The sequence below is a fragment of the Anastrepha obliqua genome, chromosome 4 (genome assembly GCF_027943255.1).
Source record: "Anastrepha obliqua isolate idAnaObli1 chromosome 4, idAnaObli1_1.0, whole genome shotgun sequence".
Taxonomy (NCBI): Eukaryota; Metazoa; Arthropoda; class Insecta; order Diptera; family Tephritidae; genus Anastrepha; species Anastrepha obliqua.
Window position 1 is genome coordinate 79,547,828 of NC_072895.1, and position 18,848 is coordinate 79,566,675.

General features: G+C 36.6%; 3 protein-coding genes across 7 annotated transcripts in view; 1 reads left to right on the forward strand and 2 right to left on the reverse strand.

Moving 5' to 3' along the window:
* Nucleotides 1–8,420, reverse strand: part of LOC129243902 (protein argonaute-2) — a 33,011-nt gene extending 24,591 nt beyond the window's left edge. Inside the window, exons 1-2 of one of the 5 annotated variants that reach the window (XM_054881337.1) lie at nt 7,709–8,419; nt 6,655–7,639 (exon numbers count right to left, since the gene is read on the reverse strand). The gene's annotated coding sequence lies outside the window, so the exon portion shown is untranslated. Of the gene's footprint in view, nt 1–6,638 lie in introns of all 5 variants that reach the window. The other 4 variants (XM_054881336.1, XM_054881340.1, XM_054881335.1 and 1 more) reach the window with 4 other exon arrangements.
* Nucleotides 8,421–10,928: 2,508 nt separating this feature from the next.
* LOC129243906 (anaphase-promoting complex subunit 5) lies at nt 10,929–13,586 on the forward strand. The gene is made up of 3 exons (XM_054881344.1): nt 10,929–11,653; nt 11,716–12,146; nt 12,203–13,586. The coding sequence occupies exons 1-3, from the start codon at nt 11,149–11,151 to the stop codon at nt 13,541–13,543; spliced, it is 2,277 nt and encodes a 758-aa protein (XP_054737319.1). The 5' UTR covers nt 10,929–11,148; the 3' UTR covers nt 13,544–13,586.
* A 941-nt stretch (nt 13,587–14,527) lies between these two features.
* LOC129245793 (proteasomal ubiquitin receptor ADRM1 homolog) lies at nt 14,528–16,096 on the reverse strand. The gene is made up of 5 exons (XM_054884183.1): nt 15,986–16,096; nt 15,717–15,931; nt 15,334–15,659; nt 15,100–15,272; nt 14,528–15,033 (listed from the first exon to the last, which is right to left on the reverse strand). The coding sequence occupies exons 2-5, from the start codon at nt 15,906–15,908 to the stop codon at nt 14,597–14,599; spliced, it is 1,128 nt and encodes a 375-aa protein (XP_054740158.1). The 5' UTR covers nt 15,909–15,931; nt 15,986–16,096; the 3' UTR covers nt 14,528–14,596.
* Nucleotides 16,097–18,848: the final 2,752 nt, after the last annotated feature.

Below are 18,848 nucleotides of genomic sequence, written 5' to 3' on the forward strand. Positions count from 1 at the left end.
ATTATTATACGTTCGTTATGTGTGTGTTTTAGAATCAAAATTTCTCTTATTGTGTTTATTATTTATTTATTCTCATAGTTTGGATAACAGTTGAATGATGACAAATTACAATAAATCCGAAAGGTGTTCGATTTGAAAATACTTTATGCCAGTTTTGAAATTTCACTTTCCCCACGACTTAACTGCTTAAATTAACCAAACTTGGGAGGCAGGAAATTTGCCTGGACGAATACAAAATTAAATACAGAGTGGATATGTACATACATATATTTGCATACCCTGTGATCCTGCGTATTTTTTTACTTAACATTTCATAGACTTGGAGGGCAGACAATAATAAAAGTGAATAAATAGAAAGTTAAGCAGACAAGTAAAAAAAATTGTCGATGGTCCGGCCAAAGAGAAAATTCGAATAGAAAAATGTATCCCGACGGAGAAAGTTGAATTGTCACTGAAAGGGGATGTTATAAAAGGGCAAAAACTGTTTGCTTAGTATTTGCACAAGATACATATAGAAAGAATTTAATTCCATACACGTAGGCATATGTAGGTTTATACATACATACACTGTATTTGTATATAGTCGCCAATACAGAAATAACGCAACCTTCTCCAACTACAATGGTTTACGTGATTCCATACCTGTCTCGGCCTTGGTGTGGATAATTGCGCTCAGAGCGGTACGTTTAACCGTAAGGACAAACGAAAGAACAGAGAAAAGGATGCATAACGTTGGTACGTCATTTGAAAGAGATAACTATATGTATGGAGATTAGTTTCTGTTGTTTTTGTCATTTTCGTGGGAAACGAAAATTGAAAACATCGTAATAATAACAAAATACACATACATACCTACTTATGTAAATACATACTAGTACGACCATGTATGCCTAATATACCTAATAAAAAGTTACATATAGAAAATCCATTTGTTTACATACCTATTCTGAGCAGCTTGTGTGTTGTACTAAGTTTGTATTTAATGCACACACTAAATGAATTGATACTAAACAAAAATATTATAATATATATGTATATATTGTAATTATTGTAATTATATAATATAATATATGATAAACGTTGGCAAAATAACTCTTATCGGCAACGTAAAAAAATTTCACATCTAATAACTGTTATCAAACGTATTAATAAAACCATTAGTAACGCATATGAGAACAGTGGTTTCTCGGGATAGGTATGTATGTGTTAGATCTCTAGATACCGGGGTATCGGGCAGAGCGAGTAGTTCGATACTCACTTAAAACTAGTTCATTGCTCAACTGTTCAGATGTTTGTTCGAAATTTTAGAGTTTTTGAACAATTTGAGCAGCTAAACAAAAATTTTCCATTTTATAAATCAGCATTTCCTTAGTTTTCCAACGACGCTAGCACTGTGTATACAAAATTTCTAAAACTAAAAAAAAAAGTGCTGACAAAAAACAGCCTCGATATTTTTGGGCTCATGTTCCAAAATTTTCAAGTAATGAGCTTCGAGCGTGTGTGCGAAAATGTGCGAACAAAATCAATTTTGTATGTTTAAAACAGACTTCCAAGAAACTGCAGCACTTGGCCGATTTCGTTCTAACTAGCACACAATCTTGATATCCGAGAGATTATTAAAAACACATTCACATATGCATTAATTACCAATAAATCCACAAAATTAATCTACTCGTTCACATATGGCAGATTACCTCAAAAATTGGCAATCAGCTGTTAATACTTTTCTTCAGAGAAATTGCTTTGGCGGAATATTTTGGAGTTTTTGGTTTGTTTAATTATTATTAACGATATGAAGAAAAGACAAGGGGAATAGCTAATTTAATTGCGCAATCGGCTGCTAATAACAGTTGGAGGAAATCCCTAAACGACGATTACTGAGGTTTACTCGTACAAAAATTATGGCAGCAATACGCATTCGAAATTCGATATTACATTTTATTATTACATACCATCCGAATCAAAATTGTGAGAGTAACTTTGTCTAATCGTCATAGGGGAATTGCCAGCACAATTGTGCCTGCTCATTTCAAATGTTTCTTATGTTTTTCCAATCAGTCGATGTTCAGACGGCAACGAGGTAAAATGAGCAGTGGTTGCGTTTATTTTACGTATATGACCAATACAATCTAAGTTTTTGCAAACCTCTGTTGTAAACAAACTGCAGTCATAGAACTTATTACGTCACAAATTTATTCATCGTTGTTGGTAAGGGACAATTCCAAGTTCCTATTCTGGTCGTAAGTTTAGTACAACTCAAATATAAAGTAGAACCATAAGTGAACAAACAGTAGAATTGCACACTTATGTAAGTGGAGTCATTTTCGTATAATTGGTGAGAGAAAGGAGCAATACTTTAAGTATATTTTATTAATAACTTTTGAACTTTTGTAAAAAATCACTATCCGAGTTAGGATTAATAATATTGGGGCCATACCCCAGTGAATTTTTCCATTAAAATTTGTCGTTGCATTATCAACATCAACAAGTGGATTCATTGAAATATCTCTCATTTATGTATCGCGTATGTAATCCGGGAACCTGATTATTTTAATATTAAACACAAATTTCATAGAATATTAAAAAACCTGCTATTTTAGGCCTAATCGTTTCATCTCTTGTGTAGACCCTATCACATCGTTTAAAAAATAAATAATTGGCGCGTACACTTCTCCTATTTTTGTCGATGTTGTTCCACAAATGGAGGGACCTACAGTTTTAAGCCGACTCCGAATGGCAAATGGTTTTTATGAGAAACTCTTTTATGGCAGAAATACACTCGGAGGTTTACCATTGCCTGCCGAGAGGCGACCGCTATTAGAAACAACTTTTTCTTTCATTTTGCTATTTCCTGCACGGAGATTCGAACCTACGCTCTCCCGAATGGTAGTCAAGCACCAACCCATTCGGCTTATTCAAGGTAAATCGCATTGCTCGGTTTTAAATTTTTTGCTCGCTATAAAAAAGAAGCCAACAAAATATAAGAAACCATATTTCGTCCCCTTAGTATAACAATAGCCTATGTGCTCATAGGCTATTATTTTTTTATTGAATTTTTGGATTCTCCATCGCCGATTTTATATGTGGTCAAAATTTTGTCAAATTCTAGTTCCACAAAGTGGGTCAAAATGTCAGTCAAAAAATAATAAATATTTACAGACATAACGAGATTTGAGTGAGAGCTACTTTCGACAAAAAGTTTGAAATTCATTTTCTCAAAACATCAAAAAATTTATAGGCTATTTTAATACTAAGGGGACGATTTATACATATTTTATATACATATCTATACATACATATATGTTTATGATTCCGATGGCAGCCGGTTCTCCGTACCGGAATGCCTCGGATTTTTCTCGAAACTAGACCTGCCCAGTACGTTACCCCTCCCCCCTCGTCTATCGTCGCAGGACCAGCTCTATTATGCAGAAAGGCTAACATTGAGTTTGAGGTTAATCCTGGACCTACCTGAAGTTTATTTCTGCTATATTTGCCAACGCCGGATCCACCCAAAGTCAACTTCGGTTACATGTACCATACTCTGCGGCCTCTACTTCGCATAATGCGCCGGTTCCTCTGTGAAACATCACAGCCCAATCTCTCCTGCTCCTCGGAGTCCCTGAACCTGACTCCTGATGAATGTCGTTTAATGCCTGTCTATAAACTGCCTGGTCCAGTATTTGTAGTTGTGTTTGGTCCTGGATCTTGCGAGTATAGTTGAAGAGATGCCTCCTGACTCGCCTGGGAGGTGGCTCAGCTTGCAGCAAATGCCTACAGGTGTAGTTCCTGTTGTAGCAACCCAGACGGAATATTTCTTTATTTTAATCCTGGGATTTCTAAGGCATGTTCCTGCGGTCGATGTCGGACTATAAACGCGAGGCCACCACCACTGCTTCGCTCGCGATCCTTACATGTACATTGCAGAGGTATTATCGTGCAGTTTTGTTCCTAGACCCCAGCTATTAAAATTCCGTGCCAGTTCATAAAATTGGCTATTTTCGAAATCTAGCTTGAGAGCCCATTACAGTTAAATTGTAGAGGCTTCAAGTTTCTCGGAATGAGGGGCGCGGTTCTGGTGGAGGTTCCGCCTAATGGGAAGACCAACATGTGGTCACAAAACAGTGTGGACCAGGTCTTGAGTCCGGATCGAGCCATCTCCATAACATTCGGAGTGACTCGGGTTTCTCTCGACCAAGACTTGCGGCCACCCCAGTAAACTAGCCCTATCTTGTGCGCTCAACCTCATCCCACGCCAATAAATTCGAATCGTTCGTGTCGGTGGCCTAGAACCGACTGTCGTTGCAACGAATCGCGTCTTCATTGCATTTGTAACTTTAAAAATAAAAATAAAAATAAAAATAATACAATACAATAAAAAAAATGTCTTAACTTTTCTTAAAATTGTAATCAACTTTTAATTAACTATAAAACTTAAAATTTTCGTAATGATTTCCTGCCCGAGTGCAGTCGTTCTAACCATGCACTTGCTTCTCTGTGTATGTATGCACAAATATATTTCTGTGCAGATGTACAGTACAATACCTTATCGATTTTTTATAAATAAAATTCGCATTACCGCTTTTGAAACCATTTTTCGTGAAGACAGATTTATTCTTTGCAGAAGACCTCAAATTCCTTCGTCGGATACAGTTTTCATGCTGCTGAGAAGGAAAGTGTGCAAAGAAAATTCGTTCGATTTACCTTTACGTTCCCTTCATTTTGCTGAACCTTACTATTCTCGTTGTAAATTTCTTTAATTTTGCTGACCCTATCTTACTATTGGCACCGTCGTAGCTGAATGGGTTGGTGCATGGCTACCGTTCGGCGAACGTAGGTTCGAATCCCCGTGAAACACCAAAATTAAGTTTTTTCTCATAGCGGTCGCCCTTCGGCAGGCATTGGCAAACCTCCGAGTATATTTCTGCCATGAAAAAGCTTCTCATAATAACCATTTGCCATTCGGAGTTGGCCTAAAACTGTAGATCCCTCCATTTGCGGAACAACATCAAAACGCACGCCACAAATAGGAGGAGGAGTTCGGCCAAACACCCAAAAAGGGTTTAAGCGCTAATTACATATGTATGTATATACATATATTGGCATAGCTGTGTGGTTTTATGTTGGAGAATGGATTTATTTTACTTAAGTCGATTAGAAGGAGATTTCAAATGAAATTGCATAAACACATTTTTAAGCAAAGTGTTTGGGGTCTATGTAGACTTCTGTCGGCCCTTGTATTTCATTAATTATGTTAAACTATAAATTACGCTGTAAAACTTGATAACTATAAACTATAATTTTTTTTACTATACACATAGAAATATTATTATTGTACTACTTAGTATATAAATGTATAAATTAGGTTTTAAGACCGTAAAAACTAAATAAATAAATATATGTATATACCTTACTATTCTCTTCGTAAGTTTATCTATTTACAAACTCTTGAAACAAGAACGTTTATCTATAATCTTGTAGTGAATTTTTTGTCCAGAACTTTGAAAAGATATACATACTTTAATGTGCCTCGCAAGCCCAAGCTCATTTTTGCTTGATTGCATTTTGATTGATTTTTCGAGTTCTTACAGAATTGGACAAGATCTTAGAGTTTTTAGATATTGATTTTGGGTTCTATAAAGAAATTTATCGTTCAAATACCAAAGATTATAATGGAATTTCCTGTCGAAACTGCCTACCGTTACAGGAGAAAAGCGACGACGGCCGGCAGGGTTTGTCAAGTGCTGCAATAATTACTTACATCATCAGAATGCAATGGTAATATTACGTAAGTAGAGTTCATTAAAACTATTTTGATAAAAATTTAAATCTGAAATTTAAAGGAAATTTGAGGAAGTTTATTTTTAACAGCTGTATACATACATATATATGTATATGTTTGCACATCTGATGGCATACAATTATAATATACATACGTATGTACATATGTATGCACCAGTAGTTTTCTTTAATTTCGATTTTATTTTATTACTTTCTATGTTAATAAAAGCGTTAACCAAACCAACACGCTACTCAAATTTAGACCAAAATGAATAAGAAATCGCCTAGAGCACCACATACCTATCAGAAAATACAAAAAAATTTTACTTGGGACTAACTAAGTACATCACTAGTTGATGTAATATTTCAAATAAAATTTGATTATAAATGCATTTTAATTTATTTCGTTCATATTTTCCTCTTTTTCACGCAATTTAATATAGAGGAGTGTAAAAATTCCCTTTTAACTGCTTATCAAAGCTTTAATAATAATTGTATAAATATTGTACCATGGCTATAGATTATATAAAAATAATTGAGTCAACTATCTCCAAAACTTGTAAAACAAACCAAAATCATATACCATAGTACTCCACTCTCAATTTTATTTACATATGCGTGTATGCATGTACGTTGAAGTACATGCACACATATTTCTGGATATGTGTACATAGAACGAACTACATGCACGTACTACATATATATGTACATATACTGCGAATACTGCAACAATTTAACTTTTCACGGTCGCCCTTTTAGAGATTATTAACTCGCTTCGGCAAGGCTTTAGTTATTTACAGTTTTTTCCGACCAATGTGTCCCTGAATTTATATGCTTTATTGTGTATATTTTTTACTCACTTTCGTCTCAGCTTACCTTATCGATTGCTTCTGTGATTGAGGGATAATCCTACACAGAATGTCAAGGAGCCAATTTTGAAGTTTAATTGTTGTCAGTTTTTCATTTACACCGTTAAAAGTTAATTCACTTATTTGTTTGATACAATTTTAGAGTTTTTCACAAAACATTTTACAAACTTTTTTTTATTTTCTTTCATTTGAAGAAGGCATTGTAACTTTATGATGATTATAATAATCGCTTTCAAATTTGTTTCACTATTATTGTTAAATCTTCGCGTTGCGTTTTTATTAAAGCATTTTCATAAGTTTCTTAAGTGTGCCAACATTTTCATAACATTAAACATGTACATAAACTATGTATGGTACATTAAAGACGCGCGACATTTTCTCAAATTTCTTTATCAATATACATATGTATATAACAGGTACATTCCAGATTTAATTTGTGATTTTTAATTAAAAACATGAACATATGTAACTGCGTTTTTTATCATAATTTCTCATAGTTTCATTCCAATTGTTAAAACACCTTTTTGACAATTTTCGAGTTTTGGAAATTTCTGAAAACAAGCACATTTCATCAGCACAAGCGATAAAACGCAATTTCTCGTTTATTCCCACTGGTAGCAGAGCGAATGGCGGTGGCAGCAGCTGCGACAGCAAAGACGACTTTGCAGCTCCCCTCCTGCACTCAGTTGCTTTTTCTGCTTATTTGCTCCAACAACATACAACGCAATGTACCAGAGAGGTAGCCGAGCCGGCTATCCAACCTGGGGAGGGGGTGGGCGAGAACCGAGCAATCAGCTTTGCGACTAACGAACTACATAAGCATAAAGGGCATGCGGGTGTTTTGAATGCCAGGTGGGCAGGAAGACGAGTGGAGGGATGACTTTCTTCGCTCCTGTCTCGGCTTTTCACTTTTGCTGGTATTGCTGTTTTAGCTGATACTTCAAGTTTCTCCAATAATTTACATCTTCTATTATATGGTGATATTAAAACATCTGTAGGAGTAAATGTGTATTTTTTAATATTATTTGTGCCTTTTGCACTCACTTTTAATGCTCATTTACAAATATCTTTTTGAGGCCTTGCACTTCGGATATTTTATTGGTGTTTTCGCTTTTGAGCAGCCGCTTCTACAAGTATGTACAATATAAACACAAGCTCTCTCGTTCAGTCCAATTCCTCTCCTTTTTCCTCTTATTTATATTCAAATCAATCCAAGTAGTTGCAGATTTAGACTTTCATAAATAATCTGCTTTGCAAATGTAAAGCCATTAACCAATAATAAACAACACATATAAGTAACCGCTACCAAATCTAATACTTGCATACATACATATGTAAGTATATGCACAAATAATATAAAAAATGACCACACTCTCGACCGCACAATTGGTTGCTATTGTTTTACAGTACTCCGGTTTTCATTTACATACATACATACTATACCAATATGTACACTCGCTTTGTCATTTGTTTGCTATGCTGTTTCTGATAAGAGCATTTCGCGGTGCTCACAAAAACAATATACATACAGACTTTTGCATACAAATGCACCACTTGTTATTGTTATAATAATTTACTAATCTGATTGCAATCTGCACTCCCTTCTTTAATTCTGCCGCCAGAATTTGCGTCAATGATTACCAATGGTTAAAAACAAATTGCGCCGAGTTGAAAACTGTGCAGCCATAAATTGGCTGCGAAAACAGACACAGATGCAAAACACTAAACGGCGACGATGCGACGATGTTGTGAACGAGAGCTGGAAGAATGTACCAAGAAAAAGCAAAATTGGAAACGCAAAAACGAAAACGAAAAGATAAAATGATTCGAAACGAAATGAGGGATAACAGAGAATTTGTCTTCCCTAATCATATGAATAGACGTTACAAATTGGTTTGTGTAAGGGTAACCTGTATAGCATTTGGATAATTTCACACTGACGTCCACACATATTCGTCGATTTGCAATATTTTTAATACATAAACTTAGGTAACTAAAAAAAATTACAACTGTTTGCAAACCCAGCAGCTTACTAACGGCTAATCAAAACAAATTGATTTTGAACATTAGACCTAAATTTGTATGTTGCTAGTGGTTGCTTTAGTGCTAGCGGTGATTGATAGAAAAGTAGTCTCAATCGTTAATTTTTGACAGCTATGATTAAACAATAATAATACGCCCACATATAAAATACGTCCGTAATTAAAAAGCCAGATTACCCATACAAAATTTCTACAAAAATTATAAAATAATCCTAGATTATTACTATACTTTTTTAAATACAACCTTGAGTTACCGATTATTATTTTTATGTAATGAATGTAAAGAGAAACGTCAAAGTAAAAACTAAATAATATTCCACCAAAGCAATTTCTATGAAGAAAAACCTTTCAAAACAGTCTTGACAGCTTATTGTCAATTTTTGAAGTAATCTGCAACATGTAAACGGTAGATGAGTTTTGTGGATTTATTGCTAGACAATGCATATGTAAACGTACTTTCACTGTGAAGCTGACAGGGCTAGTGAAAAATTGTACAGCAAGCAGAATCAAGAAAAAGATCGAAAAATGTAACATAGGGAGTGGGGAAATTTGGTAATATAAAATCAAAGCTCATAAGATTTAACCTGAAGCCAAAAGCGTCTGTTACGTCTGAATATGCGCTATTTCGCTTTTATGATGGACGATATCGAACCTTTTGTAATTGCTTATTTATTATCAAACCCGAAGGAAAGAAAAACATACATGCGCAGATTTGGCAGTATTACATCACGTGAGCGATGCGCACCTACCTACCCTACAGCTGCGATGGAGGTAATGCTCAAGCGCGCACCGCTTGACATAGTTATTCAGCAATCAGCCGAGCGCACCCTGTTGATGGAATCGTTGAGCCTGCAGCTCCCACTTGCCAAGCTACCTATGAATGATATCACTAAGGTTATTAAATTTGAGATGAAAGAAATTCAGGATAACGGCAGATATTTTTATGAGGAGCTTTTTCATGGCAGAAAAACATTCGGAGGGTTGCCATTGTCTGACGAGGGGCGACCGCTATTAGAAAAACGTTTTTCTCAATTTTGGAGTTTCGCCGAGATTCAAACTAACGTTTTCTCTGTGAATTCCGAATGGTAATTACGCACCAACCCATTCGGCTACGGTGGCCGCCTTAAAGGTATAGGTGCTGGAAATACCGCCACAAAACAAAGCGATATGTGCCGATGGATAGTTTTCAGAATGTTCCGGGCTATGTGCAGATATCAACTTAGACAGAAACCTGCTGAATGAGCGAATTGGCATTTTGAGCCACGGCCAGGCCACTCTAAAGGCGTTGTTATCCTTTGAGGTTAAGTCCTTATTAGTTTTATAATTCGCAGAATTTATAAAAAAAAATCTTCGGCTTGTCTGAAAATAATTTTTAAAGGAAAGGTCATAAGCCTCTCTTCTTAAAATATTGAGAAATATGAGATATTTTATAAAAATATTCACAAGTACATATAAACTCTTCGAAATATAATACTTTCTTCCGGGTAAATCTTTCAGACGTTAATGATATCTTCAGAGCAACTGGAAGTTGCAGTTGCTTCATTAGCTGCAACTCCTCCCTAGAAGACATCTTGGTCTTCCACAGTTATTAAGCAGTTTAGAAATCTCCTCGACATAATAATTTTTTTCACAGTATCTGTTTTTGCTTCCATTATTAAAATTTAACATTTTCTGGTTTCAATAACGTTTGTTAGTTTTGCTTTGGTCAACCTTTCGTTTCGGTTTGACAGCAAAATTCGATAAAATCCAGATACTAATTAGGGGAGATACCGAATTGTGCTTAATTCGCAAGGTAATTGAAACTGTATTAGTTACAAATGCGGTAATTCGCTGTCAAAACTTTATATGCGAACATGAGAAAGGGGGAGAAAATTACTGTTGTGGGAAGATATCTTCAGATAGTCGGAATCAAGGTGGATTTATTAAGGTGACAGCATTCACCCAGCTGAATTTTTCGCCGTAGGTATGGCTTACGTCAAAATGATATGCTTTGTTTGTATGTATTGGTATGTTTACATTCGTACTGTATTGTATTTTGACTTGATGCTTGTACCAAAGGCAACAACAAATACATGTAGGGTTTTACTTATATGTGGTTGCTGTCACCTATAATAAATTCGCCTTGGTTTTACTTATATGTGGTTGCTGTCACCTATAATAAATTCGCCTTGGTCGGAAGCGAGAAAAAGTTCCGATAATCGGAAATGCGAATCGTATGTGCGCGGTCGGTCTAAATCGAACTGCTCGTAAAGTACCACGTATTGACAACATTAGTGACAGCACTGCTTTACCATTAAAAAATTTAGGAAAGTACTTTTGGGAGCAACCTTATATGAAAATAATCAAGTTTGTGTGTGTTTATTTAAACTTTAAATTTTAAAGTGTATTTGCCACTTTGTTGGACTGATATATATTAGTTGTTGCAAGGATAATTTGAGGTGAAACGTAATTTGTTTAGAATGCACTATGAAGAGCTTGATGCTTTGGATCCGCGTAATGCCACTTATACGAGCCGAATAGAGACACCTCCTCCTCACAAAGTTGCTGTTTTGATTTTAGTGCAGCAGTATCTCAAAGTAAAAAACGCCGCTACCGATGCAGGAATCGCCTTTCCCTTGCAGGCCCGGCGAAATTTTTGTATGGTACTACTAAAATTGATACAGTACCCCGATATGACCTACAATGACTTGTACAATTTACTTACTTCTCCACGATATAAAATAAATGTCTTGCATTTGGAAAGTTTCGAAAAAGCTATGTCCAATATTTTTACTCTCGGCATTGCAACGCTCTGTGACTTTGCTGAGCGTCAGAATTGGGATAATCTTCTATCAGAAGAATTGGGTGTCAGTCAATTTAGTATTGTGGGGCTATATATTCGACGTGTATGTGTTATTTTGGAACGCTTGTCATTTCCGGAGATTATGGCTCTGTATAAGAATATTTGCTTGTACTATGAAAAAGGTTAGGCGAAGCAAACGTATACCTCTTTATCTTATAAAACATTAATAACGGATTGATTACAGGAGTACGTTCACTGGCGATTGGGCCGCGAAGAATAGGGGCCACCGCGTCCAATGCTCAGGATAATGCATTTCAGCGCCCTCTTGGACGAAATGCGGACGATCCTGGAAACACATTAGAAGGATCTGCATTAGACACAGATACCGTGCACCAAGATCGAAACCTCCACAGTAAATGGTCCCCAAAACAGGCGGATCTTTTCGTAACTCAACAATGTAAATTGCTAGAGAACAACGAGCTTCGTGCGCTGCCGCCTATAGAGCTTCAAAATAAATTAACTGAAATAATACAGGACAACCCGCTCAATTCGCAAGCGTACTTTTTGGGTTACATGAATCAATTAAGGTTACGAGATTATTACGGTGCCATGGATGCCCTGCATCGTGCCTTCGATCGAGGCCCTATGCAGATGATGACTCAATGTGAACAAAAGGTTAGTTTTAAAAAAACTCCAGATGAAAATTCTAACACTAAGTTCTTTACTTACAGGGTTTTCAGTACTTTAGTGTCAACTTAGCAGTATTGCATGCTTGCTTCGACCATCGTCGCGAGGCATTAAACGCACTAAAGGAATGCATTATGTTGGCACAAGAATGTGGGGATAAACGTTGTTTAGATTTAGCAAATTCGTGGTACTGCTTACTTAATAGCAACAAGATCGACCCCTTCGAAAAAAGTCTGCCCGACATTCAGGATCCTGGTCTGGTACAATCTTTATCGTTAGCAATCCAATATGTTGTGAAATTTGGTGTGCAGTGTGGGTATTTGCCTTTGGATCTCTTCGAATTGCTACTCAAGAGCGACGAATTGAATAACAAGAACTCCATACTAGAGCATGCGTCCAATTCACTAGCCTTAAGATCTGCGCTTTGGTGTCTCTATGGACGTCACGAAATTTCATCGTTGTATGCTCAGTTGCTCCTTCAATTGAAGAAAACATGGGCCTTTGGCGATATCGGTAATTCAGAGAGTGTTAGTAAAGTACTCGCTAGCTTAGCATTGTGGTTGAATGTTCAAGGAGAACTTCAAATGAGCGCTGTGGTGCAAAATCACGCCCGTAGCCGTTTTCCGCGTTACCCAAACGCAAATAATTGGATGATTAGCGAATACCACATCGTCATACAACAATGTATTTATCGGTGCCGCTGGCAGGAAGCAATCAAAGCATGTAGTCAAATGTTTCTGCTGGATAAAAATGCGGGGAATCTACAACTTGCATCTGTGTTAATCGCTAAACGATATTTCAATACAGCACGACGTGTTATTCATCAACTTTATAATTGTAACTTAGATGTTTTGACGCAAGTGCGTGTTTTGGTGCTTCAAGCGTACACAACGATTTGCGAAGATCGGGTATCGTCTGAAACAGCGGAGTTCCTCATTCGGGCTTCCGTTCTGGCAACATCGGCTTATATGGAATATGAGCAAGCAGTTATCGACATGGTTCTGGCACAAGTTCTTCTTAAAATGAGAATGCCGAAAAAAGCTTTTCAAGCTGCTAAAAACTGCATGGAGAAAATTTATGAGAACGGCGGCATTTATGATCGCGCCAAAATGGATTTTTTATTTGTACGCTGCATGGTAGCAGCCAGTGAAAATGAGGAGCGCAAAATGATTAATGTTATGAAAGGGATAAGCATATTGGAACGAGCTATATCTTGTTTTAAAAAATTAGAAGCTCACGCTAAGGTACTTGATATATTTGTTTATTTAGCAAAAACCTTTCATGAACTGAAAAAACCGCAGCAGCGCAACAAATATGCATCAAAATTTAAACACTATTACTCGGAGTACCCCATAGCAAGGGAGTACCTTGGAATGGTTTTTTAGACATTTAGGCGTTATTTTGTTAAATTAAAAATTTTTAATATTGTTCATAAGTGTTACTTTTGATGGAAATCATTGTGTAAAACCTACATGTGTAAGTATTAGTTAAAGAAAAAACGAATATGTCATGCCCTTACCGAAAAGTGCTTAATTTATGTGGGCCAAGGACTGCCACTCCAGTAGCGTTTCCCAGAAATGTATTTAGAAATTTGTTCATGCTGTCGCAGCAAAAAAAAAATCCATTTTGAACTAGATTAAAAGGAATTTGAAAACTATTGCGCGGGCCGCGCTCCCTTGAACTTGACTAGGCAGTTAGTAAACGACTTGGCGATAGAAATCTGTCCCATTAAGAAGCCATGTTTCTCTCAAACCAGCTCATCTAAGACTTCTTTCCTTTCAGTTCTTGAAAACGTCAACTATCAAAATCTACCGATTTAGGCAGGGGCCATGGTGTGTCTTCTAAGCTGAGGTAGCCACAATCAAAGAAGCAGTTGATTGATTGCCTACTTGTATAACTACTATAAAAGAAGATAAAGATTTACTGAGACACCCAAGCAGTAATTAGAGCCGTGAGCTAGGTAAATTGGTTTTAATTATTGGTCTTTAGGAATATCAAAAATTTACCGTTGCCCAATATAATACTTGTAAACTAATCATAAACTTTTCACCCTAATCAGAGACAAAGCACCACCGAAATAATGGTACAATTATGTTCTGGGTTTTGTATCAGATTAAAATCCCACCCATCTAAGAATTACTCCGACATGCTCAACATATATTCGTGCAATGTCTTGCTTAACACTAGTCATTTCTTCATTCGTTCCGTAAAGCCAACTTATCTAACATCCCTCCCCTTTTGGGACAATCCATACTTGTAGATGGTTCCGGCGACTGTAATGGACAATCCCACCCAGACCGCACTTGGTAAGCTGCCTACAAGAAAAGTTCTATGATAATATATGTACATACATAGGCACGTAGCAATAGTTAAAGGAAAATAGTTTATTTTTATTGCTGTCTCGTATAAATAATGGACGCGTGTTTTGTTAACAACTACTATTTTTTATCAGGCGAGTTTTCTTCATCTTCATTCGTTTTTAATTGTTCTTTATTTTTCTCCGCTTCTTTAGCTTTGGCACTTTCCATAGTTGTGCCAGCCGGCAATTCTTTCTCCAATGCCTTAACGAACTCCTTTAAATTTCCTGCATATGCAGCAGCAACGGCATCTGATGTTAATTCAAACTGTGAGACAACGGGCCCTAGTTGTGCCGATTGAAGTGCATTCGAAAACAACGAAAGTGCTTGCTGAAACTGTGGCGATGCGATTGTATCTTTGATCTGCTGTTTTCTATTTTCATCGGCATCTTCACTTTCAGGTAGGTGAACCGATAGCAATTTTGCGCGATCTGGATCTGAAATTAATTGATTAATAGCCTCCGAACCAGTTATGGCAGTCGATAAGTCAACATTCAGTGAACGGCTTGCAGATGATGCTGTATTGAAAGAATGAATTATTGAAAACTATAGTTTATATTTGAACTAATTTATCTAAAACTTACCAGGTAACGTATTTACATTGGAAGCTGTAGCTCCAGCAGAACTTCTATTGTTGCCCTTCACTTTGGGTGCAGAAGGAGTCTTAGGTGCCGTATTAGATTCTGGTGTGAGTAAATTACTTGCCGTAGTATTGCTGGCGTTGCGTGCCGGACCGCGCGAACTGCTTTCCGTACGACTAAAGATATATAATATATATTAATATCGATAATACCAATCCCATAAATTCATTTCATTACTTCATTGAACCCAATAGAGATGTTAATCCTCCCATTTGCCCAACACCTCCAAACAATTGCATTAGTTGCTGTTGTGACATGTTGTTCAACATGTACTGTAAATCACCATTGTCACTATTATTACGTTGTTGCGAAGGGGGATTATTCATTAGTTCGTTTACGCGACGGCACAGTTCTTCGTCTTTTTCAATTTTGGGTTCTTGCATCCAAAAAAACATACGACGTGACGATGACTTAAATTTTAACACATAAACACGGCCCGTCTTGCATTGATCAACTCGTTTAAATTCAAAGTCGTCAGGGAAAACTATCAAATCATCCTCAACCTACAGAATTTAAATCAAGTAATTTAATGAATGCAAAAGATTTTGATTTTTACCCACCTTTCCTGTGGTACGATCTTTCCAGCAGAAATGCATTAAACCATCTTCACTCTGCGTAAGATATACCAAGCCTTTTCGAGCATCTGGATGTACCATCTTACCTATCATATTCATACGCCCAGCTCGAAATTCTACCAAATTGGAACTGTTGCTTGTATTACCTCCGCCAATACCACTTTGACGTCCAAACATTTTTCTTTATTTTGGCTTCAAAACTGAAATTTTTGCGATTTACAAAGATAATTAGCCAATCAAATTTATCAATTTACCTTTAAAATGAAAAAAATATATAGGCAAAGTAAATTTGTAAGTTTTCCAAGTTCTCACGAATGACGAGCAGATTTTAATTGTCAAAAGCAATTGTCAAAATATATGTTCTCTGATTATGATTACTTAGCCGGTAATGCAGTGTCAACTCAAATTAAAATTTTGCATTTTTACGTACAAGTTGCACGCACGATTTATCAATAAAAAATTGGATAACAAGAACCGTCTTCAAACTTAAAAGGTTTGTATATTCATATATATGTATAGTTTTTTATTTGATTGGAAGAAGGGGACTCTTGAAAAATGTTGCACTTTTTCAGTCTGAATTATTTCGAAGGATCAGTCTGAATTATTTTGCTTATTATATCGTGTATTTTCTCATTTTTGTCAGTTTTCTTCCAACGATTATATTTGTCGTCCCATTAGCAGATTTTAAGAACCACACATGACTCCCATGGCAGGTGGTTATACTTTACTGAAGCAACCCAGATGTATATCCGGCCAAGGATTATCACTCCAACAGTACTCCCATACATGTACGGGGTATATGCTGGTACAACATCAACAACACCAAGCCGCACTTCACTTGTTCCACAGCCTCCTTCCTCATTAGCCCATATGATTGCTTCAGATTTTGGCAGAATCTGTTAACGGTGGCTTAGGGTTACCTTTCTGGACTGTACACTGTGTTCTTATGCGGTACTCAGAGATATTTTATAAAGTGAATCAGCATGAGAGTTACGCCTGTTAATATTGTATTCACCCGCAAAATTGAGTGCTCAATTGGCAAATCTACAGTAATAACCTCGCAAACTACCTTTCCGGAAATCGTAACTCCCTCTTCTGTAGCTGGCAGGAGCTTGTAGCCAACCAATGGTTCCACATTACCGTTTACCAAGTCTGAGCGGATGATCGAGTTCGTTGCCCCCATGCCTAGGGTACGCACCTGGGATCAACCATTTGCAGTTCCTTATCGTCAAGTTGTTGTTTGTCGGGCATTCAGTTGTGAGAATCAGTTCACGCTCCTTAGAGCTGGTCTGCGTGGTATATGATAATTGCTTGCTATATGTTCAGTCTTGCTGCAGTTGTGAAACTTTATATTCGAGCTTCTGGGTCATGTAAACTGAGAAAATAACTATCTCCTTTTCATTTCCACATTTGTGAAACCTGCGATGAAATTTCCGATGATATTTGCGACGAAACTTTTGATATTAATTAGGAAATTGCCATTTTTATTATCCTGTTTAATGGGACTTTACTCAAAAATCTCAATTTTGGCATCAATTGTTACGTTTTTCTTCAAATAAACGTCTTTGTAACTGCTTTGAGTTCGATCACTGGATTGCTAAATAAAAATCACAAACTTATCATAACACAAGTCGCTTGCTTTGTTTGTGTTTCTGTTTTAGTGACTTGTTAAAAAAATAACCAACCAAAATCTAGGCAACAACCAAATTAAAAAAAAAACCAAATGTGTTTTTCATGTTTTTATTACAAAAAAAAACTCTTCAAGTGACATTGTCTCCAACATGCCTCAAAATCCAACAATTTTAAAAACTTCAACCGGAACTTCAACGTTGTTTCAAACATGCCCATACACGGGTAACAGTGACTGTAACATTGCATGTTTGTAACTTAAGTTTGAAACAATGTTCCTCGTGTATGTCGCTCTTTACGTGCATTTTTTACAGAATTTAGTTAGAAGTTAGAGAAAAAACGTTGCCGTACGCACCTCAACACATCTATTCTACAGTAAGGGAACATACCAAAAAACAGTACGTAGCAGGTTAAACTCCTATCTGTCCAGAATTGACCCCGACATACTAAACATATGCCTAGTATGTTTAGGCTCTCCGCATGACACTAACCATCTTTTCACATGCCCATCAAACCTACTCATCTAACACTCTTCTCCCTCTGGACCCAACCTGTCGAAACCGCAAGTTTCTTGGGCCTACCACTAGATGAACTAGACGAAGACGACCGGTAATCTACACTACACTGACAGGGTTAAGTATACTGCTACAACAACAATAACATCAACTCAATATATATATATATATATATATACTACATAATTGACGCGCACACCCTTTTTGGGTGTTTGGCCGAACTCCTCCTATTTGTGGTGTGCGTCTCTATGTTGTTCCACAAATGGAGGCACCTAAAGTTTTAAGCCGACTCCAAACGACAGATATTTTTATGAGGAGCTTTTTCATGGCAGAAAAACATTCGGAGGTTTGCCATCGCCTGCCGAGGAGCGACCGCTATTAGAAAAGTGTTTTCCTTAATTTTGGTGTTTCACCGAGATTCGAACCAACGTTCTCTCTGTGAATTCCGAGTGGTAGTCACTCACCAATCGATTCGGCTACGCTGGTCGCATAAATATTATTATTATTATATTAACTCAAAATAAAGGGAATAGAAAATAAAAATTAATCTAAGTATTTTGCCGCCGTAAAAATAGCCGGCAAGGAATCCGTCTCCTCCGAAATTCTATGCAATTTCGTACTATTAAATGTGTTTTTATTTTGACAGCGGGTACCCGTCAACACATTACCTGCTGCATTTCTGTCCCAGGCTTAAAAAAGAGACTTTGGAAATGTATATTTTGTTACGAATTTCGTTAAAGTCCAAATAAATCTCATAATATTTCCTCTGAGTCATTAATGGCAACATAACTTGCTTCACTTTATTTCCATACTATGGCAATATCATCCAATGCGGCTAAACTAAAAGTTTATTATAATAGCTTTGATGTTATTTTAATTATCGCATACTTTTTTAAAAGGAAAAAAAGAGATAACGTTTATGTAAAAAAACAACCAATTCATAAGAAGAAAACATGAAAGTTTGGTTCTCATT

Coding starts and splice junctions, on each gene's coding strand:
- LOC129243906 (XM_054881344.1), top strand. CDS start 11,149: ATGCACTATGAAGAGCTTGATGCTTTGGATCCGCGTAATGCCACTTAT. Junction 11,654..11,715: donor TTGCTTGTACTATGAAAAAG/GTTAGGCGAAGC, acceptor GATTGATTACAG/GAGTACGTTCACTGGCGATT. Junction 12,147..12,202: donor TGACTCAATGTGAACAAAAG/GTTAGTTTTAAA, acceptor CTTTACTTACAG/GGTTTTCAGTACTTTAGTGT.
- LOC129245793 (XM_054884183.1), bottom strand. CDS start 15,908: ATGTTTGGACGTCAAAGTGGTATTGGCGGAGGTAATACAAGCAACAGT. Junction 15,660..15,716: donor AAGATCGTACCACAGGAAAG/GTGGGTAAAAAT, acceptor TAAATTCTGTAG/GTTGAGGATGATTTGATAGT. Junction 15,273..15,333: donor TCTCTATTGGGTTCAATGAA/GTAATGAAATGA, acceptor ATATATCTTTAG/TCGTACGGAAAGCAGTTCGC.